The 12,832-nt window shown below is 36.5% G+C and overlaps 1 protein-coding gene across 9 annotated transcripts in view; it reads right to left on the reverse strand.

The window, feature by feature from the left end:
• The window catches only part of l(1)G0196 (inositol hexakisphosphate and diphosphoinositol-pentakisphosphate kinase), a 98,331-nt gene that overhangs the window by 76,207 nt on the left and 9,292 nt on the right, over positions 1-12,832 (reverse strand). For 7 of the 9 annotated variants that reach the window (XM_069836481.1, XM_069836485.1, XM_069836484.1 and 4 more), the window contains exon 2: positions 4,313-4,491. In XM_069836481.1, coding sequence (XP_069692582.1) covers positions 4,313-4,426 — 114 coding nt within the window. In that variant the 5' untranslated portion in view covers positions 4,427-4,491. Of the gene's footprint in view, positions 1-2,280; positions 2,439-4,312; positions 4,492-12,832 lie in introns of those variants that run through there. The other 2 variants (XM_069836486.1, XM_069836487.1) reach the window with 2 other exon arrangements.

Genomic DNA, 12,832 nt, shown 5'->3' on the forward strand with positions numbered 1-12,832 from the left:
ATATTGTTATTAAATAAGATATTGCAACTAATTAAGGTACTGCATTATCTTTAATTTCCTTGAATTCATAATTACGCATTTGCAAGAAGGCGTAACTTTTCCCTCTCTTTAAAAAAAAAAAATACGGACGTCACAATAACTGAGAAGTATAATTATTGCGCGATTTTTTCTTGCAGTGGTGAAAACATTTCTATAGGCCTACTGATTAATCTATTGAGCATAGTAATAGTAAACGCTGTAGTATTTTAGTGCGTGTACGCGTAATGTATTGGTAATGATACAAGAATAAAAAGAAATTAGGCTAGACATAACCTCACAAAATTACAAACACATGCTAAAACAAAAAAAAAAAAACAAAAAAAAAACCTTTACGTATCCGTATATAATAAAACTAGATATTCTAGATATAATTTGTTTCACACGATAATCACCTCAGCCTATTTCGGAAGCAGCCATTATTAGTTACAGTTTGAGGTGCATTACCTAATCTCATACTAACCTTGTTAAGTTCTCTTACCTAATTCACTGATAATTACGTAACAATACACAGGTCTAAAATACAGACAAATACACATTAATTACCTAATAAGTACAGCATGAAGATAATTCATTACTTTTGTCGGTATTTTCTAAAAGAGAAAGGGAAAACAGTAACAACATTATCTTCAATGTTTACATCACGTCGTTAAAATTTTCATTAGGCCTATATCAGTAATGCTTGGTAAGAGAAACAATGCATGAAATTATTTTACATTTCGGGTCACATCATTCGAGAGTCGGAAAATGCAATTCGCCACTTTTAACATAGCATTGCTTGTTATATGAGAGAACTTTGACATTTACCTTAACCTATAAATATACGACCTGTTGGTACAGAGTTCTTCACATAGCAAAACACAGACAATTTTCGAATATAACTTAGCTGAACAAACTTCAAATAACACTGTAATATGCTTGGCATATTTATAATATTCGTACTCAATCAGTAATGCACAATTAATCGAACTATTTTCACGATGCACAATGCTTTGTAATGGTACTATTCATCATTTCATAGGGCAGAGAGGCGAACCTAGCGGCAGAAATTGTCATGACTCACAGAGACCTACTCTCGATCGTGCTATGCGCCAGCTTGTGTAATCCCGTAAGCAACGATTCATCCCATCTCTACAAATGTAGCTTATAGATGTCGCTAGTGATGATAAGTGTAGGCCACTTAGTTCGTCAGTGCACCACAGGCAATGGATCTACATTACAGTCGTAATGGAAGATTATGATGATGATGATGATGATGATGATGATGATGATGATGATGAAGTCTTTGGGATGTTACAGGGGAATCAGAGTACCTGAAGAAAACCCCCATGCTGTCTGAAGGTATACATTCAGGATGGATCAACCATGATTTGAACCTAGGTCCTCTGGCTTATATGGCCAGTGCACATGATAATTTCTGGAAATTAAACAAGAAAGAATTTATATAGTAGGCGTACTATTCTTAACAGTAGCCACTTATTGCAATTTGTCCAGGCAAATCAATAATTCGACATTCGACACAAGTGCAAAGGAAATGCAGTGAGAGGAAAGAAAATAAATGATGGACAGATCCAAATGAAACAAATGAATGCCACAAAGAAAGCTGCAATAATATTAGCCTTATTAAATATTCGTATTGTGAAAAAAGCTTTTGTCTGCATGGAATTATACATTACAAATTAACACTGAGGCCTCATATGCTCCTCTCTTCGTCGCCTGTCTTTGTCTTGCTCTTCTATCAATTAATGGTTATTACTTTGGCAACACCAGTAATACTTTTAGTGATGTCAAATCACACAGATAGAAGTTCTCAAACTGACTATCATACCAACACTCAGTTTCTCATGCTTGAACGTGTAAGTGCTTTTACGCTGGACGCATATTAAAATACCAACAAGAGGAGTTGCCCGTCTCTCATCTTATTTACACTAACGATTCATCCCTTAACATAATAGATTGAGGTTTGTAGTTACCAACATGTGAATTTCACTGTTTACTGTCTCTCTCTTCCCACACATCACAGGTGCAGATACTGCCTCCAATATTCATTAAGTTACTAAAATCTAAGAGGTTCGTTAGAATATAATCATTTTCTCATATTTTTTAAGTACAATCTTATTGTGCCTTGCATGCTATCTGCAGTGTTCAGGTGTCAATGTCACACAAGACATGCAAATCAGCATGTTAGTAGACAACTGCATTAGTTGGCCAAAATGCATGCAATCAACACTATGTTGCGAGTACCATCAGCTGCCAATACGGCTCTGCAGTGTTGTCCACATCAACAATGCAAACGTCTGGTATTTGGTGCCAAGGGAATTCAGCCATTACGACTACCAGCAGAAAGAAACACACACTAAATAAAGAAGGCAGCGAGATGTGATGGCTCCAGTCAGAGCTTCCTGCACACAGAGAAAACTGAACTGGAGTGCATCCAGGCAGATGGGCTGATCTCAATGTTCTATCAAACAATTACTTCTGTAAAACCAAACAGATTCCAGCATCTTTTCTATGAAAGTATGCCATTAATCATACATAATTATGTTCCCATTAAACATATTACGCAGCAATTAAAATAACTATTATTCTTACTACAAGTTCTTTCTTTTAAAATGCTCCATTTCCTATGAAGACTTCCCTCAGATTCGTTTATTTTGAAGTCACAACATTCCCCATGCCAGACATCTTTCAAATCCCTTTCCTCTCAAAAGTCACAACATTTCTTATACAAGATATCTTTCACATCCCTTTCATTTGAAATCACAACATTCCCAGACATCTTTCAGATCCATTTCTTCTCAAAATTCATTTGAAAACACAACATTTCCTATACCAGACATCTTTCAGATCCCTTTCATTTCAAATCACAAGATTCCCCATGCCAGACATCTTTCAGATCCCTTTCTTCTCAAAAGTCACAACATTTCTTATACCAGATATTTTTCAGATCCCCTTCATTTGAATCACAACAGTACCTATGCTGGACATCTTTCAGATCCCATTCATTTGAAATCACAATATTCCCTATGCTAGACATCTTTCAAATCGCTTTCGTCTGAAATCACAACATTCCCTATGCTAGAAATCTTTCAGATCCCATTCATTTGAAATCACAACATTCCCTACGCTAGATATCTTTCAGATCACTTTCATTTCAAATCACAACATTCCCCATGCCAGACATCTTTCAGATCCCTTTCTTCTCAAAAGTCACAACATTTCTTATACTAGATATTTTTCAGATCCCCTTCATTTGAATCACAACAGTACCTATGCTGGACATCTTTCATATCCCATTCATTTGAAATCACAATATTCCCTATGCTAGACATCTTTCAAATCGCTTTCGTCTGAAATCACAACATTCCCTATGCTAGAAATCTTTCAGATCCCATTCATTTGAAATCACAACATTCCCTACGCTAGATATCTTTCAGATCGCTTTCATTTGAAATCACATTATTCCCTATGCTGGACATCTTTCATATCCCATTCATTTGAAATCACAATATTCCCTATGCTAGACATTTTTCAAATCGCTTTCGTCTGAAATCACAATATTCCCTATGCTAGACATCTTTCAGATCGCTTTCATTTGAAATCACAACATTCCCTATACCAGACATCTTTCAGATCCCTTTCATTTGAAATCACAACATTCCCTATACCAGACATCTTTCAGATCTCTTTCATTTGAAATCACAACATTCCCTATACCAGACATCTTTCAGATCCCTTTCACTTGAAATCACAACATTCCCTATACCAGACATCTTTCAGATCCCTTTCACTTGAAATCACAACATTCCCTATGCTAGACAACTTTCAGCCCTTTCTTTTGAAGTCACAACATTCCCTATATCAGTCATCTTTCAGATCCCTTTTTTTTTTAATTGACACAATATTCCTAAAGCCAGAATTTTCCTCTGTGATAATACAGACAAAATCAACATAAGTTTCCTGATCAGCACTACATAACAAGCATTTTTGTGACATAGTCTGTACTGTTCCATTTAGTAAACCACTGTTTTGTTGACTTTTGGCACAAGAGCTGCAAGTACCTTCAGTTTAGTATGGCATGACAAAAACTGCTTTCATCGTGAATACTGAAGACACACACTTGCGTAAAATTGTCAAACTGAATTTTACAGCATTACAATATGCTCCTTCTTCTCACCTCGAATTAGGAGAAAATAAGACGTTACATTTAGTTGAATAATTTGTTTATAAAATTTGGTATCACTGTATCATATATCACTATTGCACTACGACTCACTCTGTTCTTTGCTGCCCTCACTGTGGGGCAGCCGTTGCCATCAACACCAATGTAAAAGGCTGGTCGTGCCCTACGGAGGCCCTGGTAGCCATGCTCCAATTCAGTGTAGGACATGGCAACACTGGAGGGATGCTGAGTGACGCCAACATCACAGCCACCTCACCGCACTGAGCTAAGACCTGCGAGCACAGCAGTGCAAACCACAATGTTATCATGCTGGTAATGGAGGAGTGAAATACTCTTGGAAAACCTATGTAACTGTGATTTCAATTACATGACTGATCTAATAAAACAAAGTGGCTGCAATGACCACAGAGCAAGTTACTTTGCCAGGATCTTACAGTAATAAATAATGGTGTCAGATTTTCTGCATTACGTCGCCAAGTATGGAGCTTATACAAATATGCAGTGAAATATAAAACGCACATAAATTTTGTCATATATTCCAGTGTTTATTAGAAAGTTGTTCGTCATACAGTTATCTATCACAGTTATTTAAGTAGTGCAAAAAAACTCGGCAAATTACTGAAAAGTGTAAAGGATTCTGCTGTCTGAATATAAAAATACTACAACTGCCTTTCTTCTAAATGTCTAATTGAAGACCTCCCCAGAAAAAAAGATGTAACATGAGGTTCTTGAAATATGTGATGTAGGTGGAAAAGTAATTTTAAAGCATTTATTTATAACATTAAATTATAATGTCCAATGGCTGAATGAACTTGAATCCTTGTTCAGTCAAATGGCTGTAATAGTAAATATAGGCCTTATGAAATATGTCCCTGAAATTATTTTTCTTTACTTTGAAACATGAATTACTGGTACAGTTATGTTGGTTACATCCTTATTCCAGGGACGTCTTCAATTCATTCATTCATTCATAGTTTTCTGCCCAATGGCAGGTCTTTTACTGCAAACTTAGCATTCTCCAACCTTTCCTAGTTTCTGCCTTTCTCTTAGTCTCCGCATATGATCCAAATATCCAATGGCATACGCAGAATTTTGCAAAGGGTGGGATTATTATAAAAATTGTTTACAATTTACATTATCAGTATTTGAAATGCGTGTATTATTATTATTATTATTATTATTATTATTATTATTATTATTATTATTAAAAATATTAACTGTCAAATTCACAAAACGTTAAATGAACATTTGACAATAAAGTCAGAGCTCAAATTAACAAACAGGTGAACACCACTCTTAAAATGACTTTGAAATCGACAATGCACAATATTTAACATCTGCACTGCAGGACTGTCAAAACAACCTTTCCAATATGTTTCACAACAAGTTAAATTTCATGTTGTGTCGGCTTCATTTTATTACAAGGTCGGTACTAGGCTGTAGGTCTCTCTATAATAAAGATAGCATTCGCAAATCTAGTCTTTCAGGTAAGGGTCCCTGTAAAGCAGATTTGAATAATTTCAAGGGAAAAATTGTACCTGAAAGACTAGATTTGCATAATATATACGTCACTGTGAACGTTAACAGAAAACCACAATTCCAAGTCACACAGAGTTTGTGTGCACTTGATGTGGGTCTTAGGCGCTTCGTCAGCCCACGCGAGTTGTGTGGATATAAAGGGAAAAGTTGAGATGGTGTTGGGTGGAGTTCCCAGGTAGCTCAGTTGGCAGGGCGCTGGTACGTTCAACCAGAGGTCCCGGGATCGATACCCGGCCCCGGAACAATTTTTCCCTTGAAATTATTCAAAGATAGCATTGTTATAATTCGAACGTGCCACAGCACCAAGCACAGGGATTATATTGAAGGAGGGATAGGAGGACTATGCCTCAGGATGAAAAATTAGAGAAGGGAAAAAGATTATGGATTAAAAAAATATTCAAATCTTTATACCTAATTTTTTTAAGTTCAATGGGTAAGGGTTCAAACCCGACAACCCATCTTTGCGTATACCCCTGCATATATTTTAATGTCGTGTGGGTCATTCCATGTCAATTCATCCAGAAAATTCTGAAAATGTCACCCTATGTCAGGGATTTTCATAAAAACGTGTTGAAATGTGCTACAAGCACATCTATGGACAGTCTTACAATTCAAATGGATTTTGTGGCTTGGTTGCAGAGTACTGACTATTGGAAGTTACAGACTTAGGATTGAAAACTGTTACATGTTAACACACAAAATGTTCTGTACATTCTACAGTTTTTGAGCTAGACATTTGATCTTTTGAAATGAAACTGAATCAGATATGCAGTTTGCTAATTTTATTTGAGTTCGTGGTTTATGCAGTCAGCCTCTGTACATAAAATTTAATTCCGAAAGTTCACAAGTTTTTTTTTCATATTGCCATACCTTCAAATACCATGAATGGTCTATGGAATTTATTATGGACTCATAAGGTTTTAACATTTATTTTAACATTATTTCCGTTCTCGTTCTCATTATCATTTTCGTTCCTGGTTTGTGAACCAGTCTTTACTTGGTTGAGGTTTTTCCCCCTCAACCCACTGAGAACAAATGCTCGGCGCTGGACCCTGGACTCATTTCACTAGCATTATCACCATCTCATTCAGACGCTAGATAACTAGAGCACTTGATAAAGTGAAGTAAAGTAACCAATTAAATATAATAATAACCATCTTTTACTCTCTATAATTATGATAAAACAAATATCAATTACACTCGGGAGGAAATTAAACACTGAATAAGTATGGGAAATGCCTGTTATTATTTTGGTTGAGAAAATTTTGTCATCCAGTCTGCTCTCAAAAAACCTGAAAGTTAGAATTTATAAAACAGTTATATTACCAGATATTCTGTATGGATGTGCAATTTGGACTCTCACTTTGAGAGAAGAACAGAGATTAAGGGTGTTTGAGAATAAGGTGCTTAGGAAAATATTTGGAGCTAAGAGGGATGAAGTTACAGGAGAATGGAGAAAGTTGCACAATGCAGAATTGCACGCACTGTATTCCTCACCTGATATAATTAGGAATATTAAATCCAGACGTTTGAGATGGGCAGGGCATGTAGCACGTATAGGCAAATCCAGAAATGCATATAATAGAGTGTTAGTTGGAAGGACAAAGGGAAAAAGACCTTTGGGGAGATCGAGACGTAGATGGGAAGGTAATATAAAAATTGACTCGAGGGATTTGGAATATGATGGTAGAGACTGGATTAATCTTGCTCAGGATAGAGATTGATGGCAGGCTTATGTGAGGGCGGCAATGAAGCTCCGGGTTCCTTAAAAGCCATTTGTAAGTAATTATAATGATCAATTTGTGAAAGGATCTACTCCATTTCGTAATTTTGTCTTTCCTTATGCAAAAGTGTTCCCATTTCGCATTCAGCATTTTATCAGTTAGGAAACAAAAATATCTTTTGTCAGAGCCTCTGGTCCTTCATAATAATATGAATAAGTACTAATTATTTTATTTCATCCATACACAGCGGAATAATTACTCATGCTGATGAAGATGCCGTTGCATAACAGAACGAAACATTCAGATGTCAACATGCAATATAATAATATAGTCGTGTGATATCCATTACTATAGTGGTATTCAAAACAGTATCGAATGATTAAAAATGGAATGTCAACGAAATACTGACAGCGAGGAAGCACATCATAGCTCCAACCACAACTTGTTATTGTTTTAGACGAGCTTTGGCATTAGGCAACGACTGAAAGTGGTGCATTATTTTTCTTCTCCAGAAAGGCAATAAATAATTCATTAAAATAATGTGACTTTTGTAAGAATGTCGACAATCATAATGTGCTGTATTGTTACGTACCACACTGCTGTATCTTCTTGAAATTACTTTATGAACATTAATATTTCAGCAAGAGTCACGAATGCAGTGATGGCGGCAGTCGGTATATGTATTTCTTAAGGATAACAGGCCAAGTGCCGGTATTCCTCATTCCCGAGAATGGCAGTCTCGATAATACGATTCTCAGGACTGGCTACTACGAGAACGATCGGAACTAAGAGGCTGTTTGGCCACCTCTAATTAGCAAACAAACCAGAACTCGAGACAACAGAAGAGAAAGCACAACATTTTGATGAGTTAATGGGGCAAATTAAAGATAAAATTAAACATGTCAACACCAGGGAAGGAATCCCACTACTTACACTGGTACCACTGTCATGGCCTAGAAATAAGGTTAGTGAAATGTTTGACGTACATGATACACCAGGCACATGCACTTATGACTGAGAAAGGTATTCTAGCATTGCCCAAACCAAGGAAAGGGATGAAGCTATCAGAAGGGACAACCAAGATAGTGATTGATTTTTACTTGGATGATGACAATTCAAGAATAATGCCCGCAATAAAAGACAAACTAAGCATAAGTAAAAATGTTTATAGACAAAAACAGCTTGTTTTAAGCGAGCTGCATTCTTTGTTCAAGACAACATTCCCTCACAACAAGATAGCCTAGTTTATCTAAATTTGCAATCCTCAGACCTAAAGAATGTGTGCTTGCAGAATCCTCAGGTACACATGCTGTCTGTGTATGTACAATCCACCAGAATGTTCAGTTGCTTCTGGAACGGTATTCATATGAAAGGAAATTACCATGATCAGATTACACTAATAACTTGTGACATACATAACAGAGTTTGCATGCTACGTCTTTGTGAAAAGTGCCCTAGCATTCTTGTCCTAAAAACACATCCAACAACAATTCCCACATGACTTTGATCCTGACGAACCAATCCAGTACCTACAGACAATGGGTAGTAACAGATAGAGTAAATATGGTTGCTGAAGTAAGCGCTTTCTCTGAATTTTGTCATTTACTAATACAGGAAACTGAGAAACTCATTCCACATTCATTTATAGCTAAAGCCACAGTCTTCTTACTTGAAAATGTTGAAAGAGAACCTGGATAATGAATTAGCTATCATTTTATTGGATTTCAGTGAAAACTAGTTTTGTAATTCAAGACGAGACCTAAGGGTAGCTGTACACTTCGTGCTGCAGTGGTATATACAAGATGAAAAGTGCCTGTGCCTAATTTCTGATGACATGGATCATGGATCATGATGTATCTTCCGTTCACCACACGCAAAAGATCATAATCAATTTCTTGAAAGCAGAGCTCTCTCTTTCACATGTTAAAACTGTACAATAATTCTCAGAGGGTTGTGCTGCTGGGTACAAGAACCACAAGATTTCATTAATATATGAAGCAGACTTTGGTATGAAATGTAAATGACCATTTTTGCTACTAGCCATGGAAAATCTCCTCTTACGGAATTGGGGGTACTTTGAAAAGGATGGTTACCAAAGCCAGTTTACAAAGGCCATTTAATGAACAAATAACCACTGTTGTGTTTTTTGTAACAAAAGAGGAAATGGTTCAAGTTCGAAATGATCTCACTGAATGGTTTGAAAATGCAAAAACCATTCCTACGACATGCTGCACAAATCAATTTGTGCCCTTGTCTACATATGAAATTGGAGCAAAGCGATCAAGTTCTGATATGGACTACAGTGTGACATTTGACATATTTAAACCTGTTGTGAATCCAAATTTCAAGGCAAATTCTTATGTTGTTTGTGTGGGTTTATTGAAAAAGTTAACTATGAAGGTGATGCTAGGCTACAGTAAAATTCATGCATCCACATGGGTCCTCTCCAGCATTTTATTGGCCTGACAATGACAGCTGTTCTATTTTCAAACATTTTGTGCCAAACTGATGTCAGCACAGCCACAGGAAGAACCTATACTTTAAACCAAGATTCTTACAAGAGAATTGAAGCCAAATTGTCTAAGTTGTAAAAAGTTACATTTTAAGAAATGTTGTGCCTTACACTTCTAGATTTCTCTGCCAAAAAGTAAGTTATCATTTTCCCATTATACATTTTTTTGTCTACAGATACAGCACGGTGTTCTCATTACTATACATAATTTTTAGCATTTTCTAAGGTGTGGCACTTTGGAAAAAAAAATTGAATTTCAATAAACGCAAAAAAAAAAAAATCCTAAAAAGATAAAAGCATCACAGTAATTGAAATATGCACTTTATATAATCTCCAATAAAAAATCTCAGTTACAGAGCAAGTTAAATAAAAATCCAGTGATTACATTGGAAACTGTGGCGTTATTTGTAACTTTTAATTGCTGACATGCAACTACATTCATAACAATATTAGGTACTATTTTCTGCTTCAACGACTTCACGGATTTCAATACAATTTTAAAGGAAGCCATTCACTGAGGCATGTAACACAAATGCAGCAAAGTCTAAGCAAAACTGGAAACAGTGGGTGACATTCATTTCTTATTCGATCTGTCCATTTCACACACTCTATTCTTCTCCAGACACACATTTCAAATTTAATGTTTCTAGTCGCTTCTCTTCACTTCGTCGTAATGGCCATGTTTCTGCTCCATACAATGCCACACTCCACACAAGCACTTCACGTCTCTTCCTTAGTTCTTTTTCCAGAGGTTCGCAGAAGATGCTCCTTTTTCTATTAAAAGTTTCCTTTGCCATTGCTATCCTCCTTTTTACTTCCTGGCAGCAGCTCATGTTACTGTTTATAGTACACCCCAAGTATTTGAAGCTGTTCACTTGCTCTACTACCTCATTTAGTATTTGGATGTTCATCTTCTTTATTCTTCTTCCTATAACCACGGTCTTCGTCTTGTTTGCATTTATCTTCATCCCATACTGCTCACAGCTGTCATTCAGCTCCAGTAGCATAACCCTTGTAACATATCCTCTTCTGCTAACACCACCATATAGTCAGGAAATCTTACGCACTTTATTCTTCTTCTACCTACTATCACCTCTTCCATGTTCTAGAAAAAATTCTCTACTAAATCTACCAAGTATATGTTGAACAGAGTTGGTGATAAAGGGCATCCTTGTCGTACTTCCCTCCCTATTTCACTTCCTTCTGACACTGCTTCCTATCCTGACTTTGACTCGTTTCACATGAAGATTACTCAGGATTATTCTGAGGATGAAAAAAACAGATATTGAATTTCTTTGAACATGTTGATGATTGTATTTGTGAAGGCATAATTATTCCTTCCAGTACGATCCAAATCTCCTTGCGTATTCACTTATACGGCAACAGTGCTGCATACTGACATTTGTTTACGCCACTTGTAAAAATAATACTGCGCTGGGACAAGTTCTTCGTTACAAAGTCTCTACATGTGATTAGGTTGAGTGACATTTTTTCTGAATATATAGAAACAACAATCTCATTTCTACGCCACACCACACGGTTCGTATTTTATGCGTCTTAATCGCATCCCAGATGATTCATGGTTTTATGGTCTTCCACCAGTGATGTTTATACAGCTGCATGTCGATAAGAAAGCCTTTCAAAGCACCAAGACTATTAACCATAAACAGCACCCATTGAGCAATATAATGCCAGTTCTATTTCTGTTTGCATTGTGTGTAGCCGTTCGATGTGCTTTGCGTCTAGCGAAATCAATCATTTGTTTGTAATAACCATTTTCTGTATATTATCAGTTTATTTATTTCTTTGTTAAGTTTATTTATACACGTTTTAACATCGCGTGACCAGTAGGCCATTGTTACTATTGTTGAGTTCCTGTTTTATTGTGTGTTGTAGATGGCTTGTGTTCATGCAACTGTTTAGATTTTGATTAATGTTCATGATATTGGTGATGAATCATGGCATGTAAATTTCCAATCTAGGATTTGCCTTTGTGACTGAGGGAAACTATGATTGGCCAGCCACAGGGTTTGAACCCAGTCTCAAACGCTTCCGCCTAAGCCAGTTATTAATTTATTTGTTTAATGCAATTATGTCATTCAGCAAGTCCAAGGCCGGCACTAGTAAAGTAATAGATCCAGTGGCTATACTCGTAGTAGCAAAGTTCGTAAAATTATATTTGGTATCTACAATTTCTTCAGAAAATACTCGTCCGAAGAAAGCCATAAAAATCTTAACTTTTCTAAGTGTCAAGAACTAACCCGTAAGGTGTGTTCAATAAGTGTACCAACAGTGTCACGTGTATCCACAGAAGTGCAAAAAGTAGACACACATGGTGCTAAAAATTGTTTGTCTCGCCTAGAAAACATATTAATACTGTACACTTAAAAGAGTGACAAATTTAAATGAACTTCGAGAAAGACATTGTAGGCTACTTCTATGATAAAAAGAATTCCCCACGACTAAGAAATTAACACTCCTGCTGAACGAAAAAATAGGTTATGGTGGTTCAGTTTCTTTCACTAAGAGACTACTGAAACAACTCGTATTCCGATGCAGAAAAACGGACGAAAATTTCTAATGGAACGAAACAATATAACTGCAGCCAGGTTCAAGCACCCCATCAGGGATTCAGGCGACACTCGGCCTGTATTTTACCTGAACGAAACGTGGGTGAACCAAAAGTATACAGCAAATATTTTTGGCAGGACTCATCTGGAAATGGGGGTATGAAAGTGCCTGTAGGGAAGGGAAGCAGATTAATTATTATTTGTCACGTAGGATCGGCGAAAACTGGTTTCATTCCTAATAGCAAAAGGATGTTTAGGTCTAAAAGGA

Source organism: Periplaneta americana, chromosome 9 (genome assembly GCF_040183065.1).
Source record: "Periplaneta americana isolate PAMFEO1 chromosome 9, P.americana_PAMFEO1_priV1, whole genome shotgun sequence".
NCBI classification, from domain to species: Eukaryota; Metazoa; Arthropoda; class Insecta; order Blattodea; family Blattidae; genus Periplaneta; species Periplaneta americana.